The sequence below is a fragment of the Stegastes partitus genome, unplaced genomic scaffold, assembly GCF_000690725.1.
Source record: "Stegastes partitus isolate 25-593 unplaced genomic scaffold, Stegastes_partitus-1.0.2 Scaffold106, whole genome shotgun sequence".
NCBI classification, from domain to species: domain Eukaryota; kingdom Metazoa; phylum Chordata; class Actinopteri; family Pomacentridae; genus Stegastes; species Stegastes partitus.
This window is the reverse complement of record NW_007577837.1, coordinates 518644-529448: the sequence shown is the minus strand read 5'-3', so window position 1 is coordinate 529448 and position 10805 is coordinate 518644. Positions and strand designations below refer to the sequence as shown.

Here is a 10805-nt window from a genome sequence, read left to right as displayed (position 1 = left end):
TAGATTTCAACTGTTCTGCTGAATGACTGGTTTTAGCTCCTGTAAGTGAATGAACAGATCCAATGCTGCCAGATGACAGCCTATAAATGACTGACTCATTGCTGCATAGACAATATATTGTATTTTCAATTTTTTTGCTTGAATATTCCCAATGCTATTATATTTAGTAGTTTGTATTCCATTTTGCTTAAATGAAAGTTCATTCTTGACAATTCTTCATTTTGTTTCAATTGCTGTTGCATAACTGCTGTGGTTCTGGTCCCTTTAAGGATGTTGTGGTCACTGCTCTTTATGAAAACTGAGCCTCCACCCTGGTCCTCACACTGCTGTAAATTGAGGTACCACAATGTTTGTGGTGTATTTAATGTGACATGTTGGCATTTCCTTAACATCCACACACAATTGTAGACAAAAAGTGACTGAAAATTGAATCACATGTCTTCAATTATCTTTAATTACTTTGTTAATAAAATATCATATTTGCAAAATTGATCACAATGCCACCAGCTAAAGTTACACACACTCAGCTGAATGATAGTTAGTTAGCTTTGTAAAATGTAGTAGTTCCAAACTGAGTCTTTGTATTTCAGAACCATTTATAAACTGTAGGTGTCAAAATTGCATAAACATTGGAATTTCAACATTGTGCCAAACAACACCGTAATACAATGCTAGGTAGCTTCTGATTCACACCGTACAGTGTTGAGTGACCACTGCTCTGTTTTTATCCTCCACATTTTAATGATGTAAACCCTCAGTGCTGCTTGAAACCCCTATTCTATTTTGAAAATGCAATTAATAATAATAATAATAATAATAATAATAATAACAATAACAATAATAGTAATAACAAAAATAATAGAATAAATTTTAAAAAATAAAATAAAAATGAGAGATTTCACTGCTTTTCTTTTTTGCATGTAAACCACATTAGACCAGGTCCAAATTGAAAATGATATTTATATCATATCTATATCTAGACAGGTCAAACCTGGATTACATTGTCACATCACAACAAAGGTTCACAAGTCTTTAAAACGCCGTTTGTGAGACTTTTATTATATTTGGAAGAGTGACAAAACATATTTTGCTTTTTAAAAATAGGCCACATTAAATCATGTCCCATTTAAACCACTATATGTAGCTGGGTCAAGCTACACATTGTGCCAGAGTCTTGAAAACACTCTCAGCTTTGTGAAAGCTTCATTGCAGTTGTGAAAATGCAAATAAATAAATATATAAAGTAAGATTTTACAGTTTCTCTTGCATGCAGGCCACATTGGAACAGGTTCAGATCAAAAACTACACTGATAGTAGATTTCACAAAGTGTTTACCTAATAACATGTGTGACACTGATCACAATCACTGAAATGTGATGAAACCGGTTCGGTGATCAACTGCCGAATCGGAGGCATTAAACCGCAAGCCACCTTCAGTGAGCTTTATCACACACACAAAAAAAACACTAGCACGCATTAAAACATGCTCTTCCATATGCTGCTGGTTAGAATAATCTTTAAGCTGGCTGAGCGTAAGAAGCGCACCGACCAGCAGGTGGGGGTCGTCGCAGCTGCACAGCAGGCTGGGATCCGACGAACGACAGAAGAAAACCAACAAGGAAAACCAGGAAGCAGCGCGTCAATTCTCAGAAATGCCAGGAGCCTATCGTAGCACTGGACTGTATTTGTCGCATGTAACGTAGCTTCAAGTTAGCTATTTCCGTGAGTCATGAAGACGTCAGATTCAAAGCCAGCGGCGGCGCTGACGGACTGCACATGAGGAGGCAGCGCCGGTGCGTGTCGCTCTAAACAAGGAAATGCCGAAGGTTGCTGCCAGACGTAATGTTTGTGTGTTTAGCACCGTGGCGGCTGTCACGGCTCTGCTTCGGGTGATGCTGTAGCGAGGAACCGCCTAGCTGTAGCTGCTCCGGCTGAATGAGGGGGTAGAAATGGAAGATGTGATCACTCTCAGCTCAGACGACTCCGATGTAGAAATCGTCGGCGGCTACAACAGAGTGGCCGCCGACCCGCTGCCGCTGTCGGCGGTGCGGATTGACGTTGACGCCGTGAACGTGAGGATCCCACCGGTAAGCAAACAGAACGCCGTGTTGTTGTACAAACTAGCTCTGACTGGCTGTTAAAAAAAAACAAACAAACGTTGAAATATCGCTGCGTTTGCTTGAAAAATGAACAAGAAAAAGAAAAAAAATGAACCGAAGCTCTCACCACAAAGATGTGGACTGACTGCTCATTCAAGCCGCCCTCAGTCGACGAGCTGAACTTCACTTTTAGCTGGATATTAGCTGGTTTGTTAAACTAAAGCTACTTATCTAACCTCTAACAGTCCTGCTCGAGTATGCTTTAGCAACGTAAGTATTGTAAAATAATGTTCTGCTGGTTTTATTTGGGCTCTGTACCTGTTTACAGGAGCAGTACAGTGTGTGACCTGATTACAGAGCTGCTAGCATCACATGCTATAACATGACCCGAACTGAACTTCACCACTGTTTTATTATGTGATATTTAATGTGCCTTTTCGGTAGCATGTATATTTACATGCTTCATAGTTTGTGCTACTGAATATAACACCTTTAGGATATATTTCACATACTAAACAATAGTCAACATTGTCATTAACTAGTTGCCATACTATCAATATGACAATACTAATAGTTAATAGGGATAAATGTGTCCAACTTTAGGTTTTATAGTCGTTGCAAAGTGGCTCCAAATTCCAAGTTATTAACATTGTCCCAGAAAGTCAAATGAGAAACTTTACACAGATCAAATAAAATAACCATATAGGAATGACTGTTTTGTTTGTTAAAGGGCCCAGATTGTGCCGCTTTTCAGCAAAAAATGAAAGTCTCACATCTCCCCAGGATGAATTTTTCAGCTGTGAATACTGCAGAGATGGAACATTTCCTCATGACTGTATAACTTCTGATTTGAGCTTTGTTCTGAGCAGGCTGTCTCAGTGGCTGTATCTGTAAAAGCAGCTGACATGCTGCTGTCCATGCCCTCCTCAGGAAGAAGACTCTGTCAGTGTCCCTTAGACCAGCACTTTCTATCGCTTCTGACTTTCTCTCCATGCGACTATTTTACTTGGAAATGTCACTGAATTTGCAACATAGCTGTTGTTTTGAAATGGTGTTTTTAAGAGTTTGTCACGCAGCCTTCTGGTTATGAAATGACTGGGAAGTGACTGCCCGCTAACATGTAGTCTTAATAGGCTGCGATCCGGTCACTATTTCATACTCTTTCTGTTGTCTAATGAAAAAAAAAGAAAGAAACGATGTAATTAAACAATGCTTCTGGGAATTTGAATGTATTAAAATGCAGTGTATGTGAGCAGAGCGCAGGAGAGAAGCAAGCAGGCCGAGCTTAGGTTGCACGAAAGCACAACAGGTGGCATGAAAACACAGTAACACATCCAGTCACTGGTATCAAATCAGCCGTATAGTTTCCACCCTCTCTGAGGAAGAGCGTGAAGACTTTTGTGTTCACTGTTGAAGCCAGCAGCAGAACATTTCCCATCCTTTGTTTATGGCTGAGACATTTTGCAGTTAAAAGCTCTACAAAGTAAATAAGCCTGGTGAACTGAGAGACAGGTGTTCGTTGTGAATGGCTCACCTGCAGGCAGCTGGCAGTGAGGGGGTAGGGTTATGCAAAGTTTGAGCTGGAAGGCTATCGTTTCCTCATCTGGAACATTGCAGTGAAATTCTTACTGGGTTTTAAAGCTGGGAGGCTTCTCAGGTAAGGGTGGGCTTCAAGAATGGCAGAAGTAATTGTCTCATATCTTAACGGCTTTTACTTTACACCTTGAGATTTATAGCAACAGCGAAACACAATAAAAATAGATTTTTGCCACACGGGACCTTTAAATTTATATATCATATCAGATTCCATACAAAAGAAAAGGACCCAAGGTATATCACTAATGCCAGGATCATATAAAAAAATCCAATATCGCTGTAAAGCAGTTCTACTTGTCGATTTGCAACACTGTCCACAATGGCCAAATACAATTAGAGATGTAAAAGGGAGAGCTATCTCTGTATAAAGGGGTAAATGCTCTGTCTCTTTGACAGCTTCCTTCTCCTCAGGCAGTATCAATTTTCTTACCATAATGTCAACAAAATTAGGTTTTTAACCAAATATATTAGTAACCTTGATGGTTACAGACATTATGCATATGCTTGACAACCCTGTATAACTTCGGCGTATTCACTGTTACACCAAATGTTCTATAAAAATTATATACATTTATAATATACATACATTATATAGTTAATATTGGCAAGGTGTCAATTAACAGGGGAAGGGTTGTAACAAACGTACACTATAGATAAGGTTCTGGTATAATTGACATTGTGACACTGCAAACTGTCAGATTTTTTGTTCTATTGTGTAAATTGCATTTATGACATGTTCACAGAGTCACAACAAAGCAATGCTATAGAAATACACCTTATAGTACAGGCTGTCACCAGACATTTTTCTGACATTCAAAACAATTGAATTACATTTAGAAATGTAAGATAAAGTAACATACAATTACAAAGACTGAATAGTAAAGGTAGGTGAGGTCAGCAGGACTTTCCTACTTTCCTTGCTTTATTAATTAGAAAGTCAGATCATATTTTTAATCTCTGTTGTTGTGTAAACAACTACAGTGTTTATTAACATCCTTTTCTGTTTATTTTTCCCTCTTCTAGCTTTACATTGACCTCACAGATCCAAGATGGACTCTTCCACAGCTTAAGCCATTCAAAAGGCCAAATGCCTCTGGCGTGGCAGTAGTGGACTTGACTGAGACCGGTGCAAACAGGACCGAACAGGAGACGGAGAATTTGCCACCAGATGATTATCAGTATAAAAAAGACGGTATTATTTTGAATCAAATTTCAAACAAGCAAGACTTGAACTTACAGAGAAGCTCTTTGAGAGACTGCAGCGTTTCTGCCCAACAGCAGGACTGTGGGAACCTTAAACCAAAGCGGAGACGTTTTCAGACGCAGCACCGAAACGAGAGCTGTGAAGCGGATACCCATAATCACACACCAGCTGTAAAGTTGACTCGATTGCCTTTCCTTGAAACTCATGTAATGGAACTGGAAAAATCAAAATGTTCTGTTCATTTAACTGACGACTGTACACAAATGTCGCTGTGCTTTAAGCAACTGAATGATAACACTGAAAGAACAGATTGCACTCATGATTCAAGGACAACTGCTGCATCAGACGCTTCTCACGTGGAGCCTTCATTCAATGAGTTGCCTAAAGTGGTTAAATCTTTGACTGGACAACAAGATAGCAGTAAGGAATATGCAAGCATGCAGTTACCAAATAATGAATCTCAGCACCGGGGGAGCTCTACTGACTCTGTTTGCTTTGAGAAAAGAAGCCCTGTTGAAACCTCCAAAGAGCACAACACCCGTGAAGAAGAGAGAGAGAGTCACTCCCCAACTTTCTCCTCTTTATCTGAGTGCAAAGCACAAAGAGAAGTCCGCTGCGCCAACCTGGAACAGCTGGAATTGAAAGCAGAATCTAGACGAACCTGTCTCTCTGCTCAGTCGTCCCCTCACTCTCTTACCAGCAGACTGAGCTCTTTGGAGCTTTTTGAGCCTGATCCTGTCTCTCACACAAGTCCTACGTCTCATAAACTAAAGAGTCAAGTCGACCCACCGTCGCCCTCTGAACTTATACCAACTGAAGGAATGCCTGATTGGCAGTTGGACAGTGAAGCGTACAAGGAGGATGTAGGAATCGCAAGTCCGGTGTCCTTCGTTTGGCAAGATGAAAGCGATGGAGAAGACATGAACGAAAAGAGCAGGAGCTTGGACTTCAGGGCAGTCAGCAGAGAGGACAGGCATTTTGTGTGTCCAGTTACACTCAGGAAATTAATGGCTGGACCAGCTCAAGCCATGGTAGGTGACTTTTCCTTAGATGCTTGCATTTGTGTTTTTCTGTTGCTCTCATTACATGTGATTTATATGCTCGGCTGAGCTCACACCATATGTCCTTTTTCTGTGATTACTGTTTTTTTTTTTTTTTATAGATGGGTGACGATGAGGAACACTTTGGAACTCCAGTGGTGCTTTGCCGTCAGAGCCTGAGCCTGGTTTACAGCACTATTGAAGAGAACTACACAGAAGGCACTTTGCAGCTCCTGTCTGACTTACTACAGCCGGGTTACTATCCCCCCAAAGATATCACCTCCCATCTACTCCGTGGCATTCTGCTCGATCCTAAGTGCTCCTACCACTTCTGTGTGCAGGCTTTTAATCTGCTCATGAGGACACAGAGGTAAGGGGACCTCAGAAATATAAGTTTGGAACAATATATTATTTTTAGAATTTTCCATTTGAATTTATAGTCTATCATTTGTATCCCATTTCCCATCTTCTCTCTTCTGTTTCCATCTTTGAACGCGGAGATTAAAGCTGCTTTTTGATTGCAGACACCATATGGCCGATATGGCTGCAGTTCCATGGGACTGGGAGTTACTGACCTCAGTCATGTCCAATCAGGTACTGCGCCAGGCAGCAAACTGTGTGAAAATAAGGGAAAACTGTGAACATCTTATTCGGAATTTCATTAAACTTCCACTTCCCTTCTTGTCACCCTCTTGCCTCGTTTGGATCGCACAGAGACATCATTATGAGGTGGTGCGCATGCTCCTGGAATATACTGTGCAGACGTTGGAGGATGACTTCCAGGCCAAAAGTTGTACATCTGCTCCTCACCACTCCATCGCGAAGGCAACATTGTCATGCGATCGGCAGTTTCCTCGGGTCAGGTGCGTTTGATAATTGAGGCCTGTATTATAAAGAAAGGTAAATTTGGACGAAGCTTAAAACATTCAGTTCATCAGGTTTGCCTGGCAAAGACTAATGCTGCCTTGTGTCACAGGAAATCGTCAGGAGCTTTGGGAAAATCTATAAGGCCACCTGCTGCTTGTCTACACAACAGGCTTTCAACATTAATAATCTTATTTAAATCTTGTCATAGTGGTTAAAGAATTGTAGAATCTGATAAAAGATATATACATTTAATGCATACAGTAACTCACATTATAAAATATGATGTATATAATTTAAAAATCCTACCTACCTACCTACCTACCCGGCCTCACCCCACCGTGTCCTCCGGAGACTGGCGACCTGTCCAGGGTGTCCCCTGCCTTCGCCCTAAGTCAGCTGGGACAGGCTCTAGCCCCCCGCGACTCTAGTGAGGATTAAGCGGTGTATAGATGATGGATGGATGGATAATTTGAAAATTCACACTGGATTGCCAAAAATATTTTTCAGTCACCATTTTTTTCTGGCTGTATATGTAAAGTCAACAGATACTCCAAACTAAATTAAGCAATATGCAAAATGACAAGAAGATAGTTATCTTTGTGCTTCATAAAGAGGGATACAGTCAGGGAGCCTTTTCTAACCGGTTTGGAATCAGTCAAAACAGCTTTCTGTTACAACCTAAAGAGAAACTGCTGCACAACTCCACCAAGAGCAGCAAACAAAGAGGCCAAAACGATTAGACAGTGGTCGAATAATTCTGTTTAAGCTGCGTATTGTTCAGTTTATGTTGAAAAAGTTGTAGTTTTGTGCAGCGACTTTAGAACAGGTTTAGTTTGCACATGTAATTGTCCTTTTTACTAACTCTTGCCTTTTATGCAACCGTGTATAACTGTAACAGTCACATCTTACATAAACTACACTGCACCTATGTTTTGCTGTTACATAATATTTTTGGCCAAAACCCCCATCTCTTTTGTGTATATAAAACTCGTAGCTGCAGGAAGTTTCTAGGTTTGCCACGCCTGTTATTTCAAATTGACAGTAAGAGGACAACTTGAACAGAACCTCAAAGTAAACTGGCTTCGTGACAGGCCCATCATGACGTATACAATAAAATATCACAAGTCGCCCCAGCACAGGGCAACAAGTAAGGAGTAATTCTCTCCCTACCTGCCTTCAACACCATGTTAGACAGCCAGTACTTGTCTATGTCACCATCTAACATATGTTGAGCTGTTTTTAAGAGGGTAGGGCTTAAAGAGGCAGGACCTAAAATACAGCGTTTCAGACAGATGGAGAAAGAAAGACGGTGCTGCAACAACTTACTGTGTTTTTTTTTTTTTTTTTAATTAAAGCCTGTAAACATATTCTAGGGGCCACCAAAAAGTAAAATTATAAATCTGTAAGTGTACATAATATGGGCTCTGTTCTTTTTTTTTCCAGGGATGTCATCAAGTGGCTGTTTAATGCCATTATAAAATCGACAGAGCACGGAGAGAGTAAAGACGCAACCAGAGAGAGGAATGAACAGATTAGGTGAGTTACAAGGAAGGAATAACAGATCTGAATGCATTTTATTATTCTGTCTGATCGTGTGCCTATCTTTGACGCATTCATGTGTTTGTGTCTTTGTCCCCTGCAGAATGGTGTCCATCTTCCAAAGGATGCTGTCTTTAGCTCTGGAGGCGGATCGTTCTCCTGCGCTGAACTCCGCCAAGCTGTCCCAGGAGCTCTTCCATATGCTCATCAGCAACATGCCTCTGCGAGCTCACAGGTGAGGAGGAGAGATAAGATGAGTGAGTGAGGTTTGTGTTCACGAGGAAGGGAACATCAGGTGTGAAAAGGGAAAAAAAAAAACTCAAATGTATAACAATTAATGCTGTTGTTACTGTTTAAAATGTTGCAAAAATAATTAATTTCTCTCTTTTTTTTATATGGACTTACATTTTTTAAAGAAGTGTGATTAATACAGAACGTGTTCTTAAAGTTAATATAATCCATGTTTTACTAGCTGTTTTAATTACACAGCTTAAATGCACATGTATTTCAGCTTTTTATTAATAGCTGATCAATGCATCAGTTGGGTTATTCATCATCAGCCACAGCAAAAATGTATATAGTTATCCCAATAGCACCATCTTCCTTCTTTTATCCTCCAGTTTTTCAAGCTGTCTCTGACCAGTCTGTTTCTGACACCCAGGATGTTATTGCTGGAGAGCCTACAGAGCAAGCTGCTGAGATGTAAGCTGTTGGAACATCTGTTGGACTATGCGTGCCCACTGAAAACCTCTCTGCCCATGTCGCTCAGTCTGCTGCTTCACTTCCTGAAGAACTGCACTTTGTCACCAGACCCTACGGTGAATTTCAGACTCTTCTCTTATCTGCAGCTTTATTTTTCCGACCGACCTCTTTTCAGATGTCGGAATATTAGAATATCAGCGTTTTGTAAATTTTTAAAACGGGGTCAACCTCTTTTTGATGTTTTCCCATTAACAATTTAGGATTATTTTTTTTAATACCATATGTTTTTATTATGTTTTGGGAGATATCAAACAATTAAAGTTAGTGACAACTGATGATGTATTCTCCAGGATGGCGATGAGAGGTGGCAGAAGTGGGAGGAGCTGGTCCATCTCCTCTGGATGTTGTTGCTCAGCTACAACAAAGCCATGAAAGGTGAGATGTTGGTACATACCTGTGCACTGCTCAACAATATTTGCAGCTGTCGTGGAGAAATTGCCTCCTATAAATTCTGTCAAATAAAGAGATGCCTGGGGGCGACGATGGGAATTTGTGTCAGAATGATGAAATAAATGCTTTTTTCTACACAACATTATCAGCTCGCTTGTATTCAGCACACATTTTAATAAATACATACAGGGGCACACCATCTATTAGAATCGAAACCAAACTCTTTACTGATGGGACAAGCTTGCCAGTGGTCTGCTGCCAGGAAGCAGATAGAGAGTGCTTGAAACCTGTGGGACACCTCAGACTCCAGTGAGTGTGCAATGTGTGGTGTGTGATGCCATATGAGATTGTGCTCAACTGTTCTGTCTGAGTCTTGTTTGTACAGTAAGTGGGTGAAAGTGAAATTTATATTTAGGTTATAAAGATCAAACAAGCTTCAGTTGCTTCATAGCCTCATTAAATGTCTTTCCCTCTCTGCTGTCTTATGTCGTTTTTCCCACACATTTCTGTCCTCGGATCATCTACACTTACTACTGTCTCCTGCTAAATATCTTTTTTTTGTTCTACTACATGCTTTATTTTTATGTGTCAACTGTAGGAAGATGTTTACTGTTTTAAAATGTGATATTTGACATTTAAATGCTCACCCAATAAATGCCTTTAAGCATATGTTACCTTTCTGATACCTGCTTTACCACACTCCTGAATATCAAAATCTTTTGTTACATCATTAATGAAATTACTTGACTCTGACAAGTTCATTGCAGTTAACTCTGAGCTGATATTATCTGTTATCCACAGGCTGCCTGTCCAGGTCATTCACTGAGCAGAGAGGCAGCGTTGGCGCGTTAGTGTACAGACCAGACGACATGATATCAAAGCAGGCCGTCTGCGAAGCCGTGGAGACCTTCTTGTCCAGATCCCAGGCTGACATCGGCCAAGCTTTACCTCTACATGTGGAAGAGTCTTTAACGTATCTACAGGATCACCTCGTGGATGTTTGTCAGTGTTGAATACAATAAAATTCTTTGTTTTGTTGTTTTTTATTGGTGCTCTGTTTTAAAAAATAATAATTTAGATGAGGTATGAAACATTGTATTTGCTACCATGTTCTTTTGTATAAGTTTATTTGTACAGTTTTAAATGAGGCTGTGTTTTGATTTGCCTAATATAAAGTCAAAACTGAATAAAATCTCACTTTATAAAATTACGCATTGTCTTTAGCAAATAAAATGACATGTCAGATTGTCATTATAGTGTTTTTCCACCACACACGTGCAACCATTACATCATTACTTTAAATAATTA

General features: G+C 40.2%; 1 protein-coding gene across 1 annotated transcript; it reads left to right on the top strand.

Moving 5' to 3' along the window:
• Nucleotides 1-1655: 1655 nt before the first annotated feature.
• On the top strand, nucleotides 1656-10707 carry simc1 (SUMO interacting motifs containing 1). The gene is made up of 10 exons (XM_008277720.1): nucleotides 1656-2087; nucleotides 4719-5930; nucleotides 6062-6309; nucleotides 6464-6533; nucleotides 6654-6802; nucleotides 8250-8342; nucleotides 8449-8580; nucleotides 9007-9163; nucleotides 9398-9482; nucleotides 10299-10707. Exons 1-10 carry the CDS (start codon nucleotides 1950-1952, stop codon nucleotides 10508-10510), a joined length of 2496 nt encoding a protein of 831 aa, XP_008275942.1. The 5' UTR covers nucleotides 1656-1949; the 3' UTR covers nucleotides 10511-10707.
• Nucleotides 10708-10805: the final 98 nt, after the last annotated feature.

Coding starts and splice junctions, on each gene's coding strand:
- simc1 (XM_008277720.1), top strand. CDS start 1,950: ATGGAAGATGTGATCACTCTCAGCTCAGACGACTCCGATGTAGAAATC. Junction 5,931..6,061: donor CTGGACCAGCTCAAGCCATG/GTAGGTGACTTT, acceptor TTTTTTTTATAG/ATGGGTGACGATGAGGAACA. Junction 8,581..9,006: donor ATGCCTCTGCGAGCTCACAG/GTGAGGAGGAGA, acceptor TCTGACACCCAG/GATGTTATTGCTGGAGAGCC.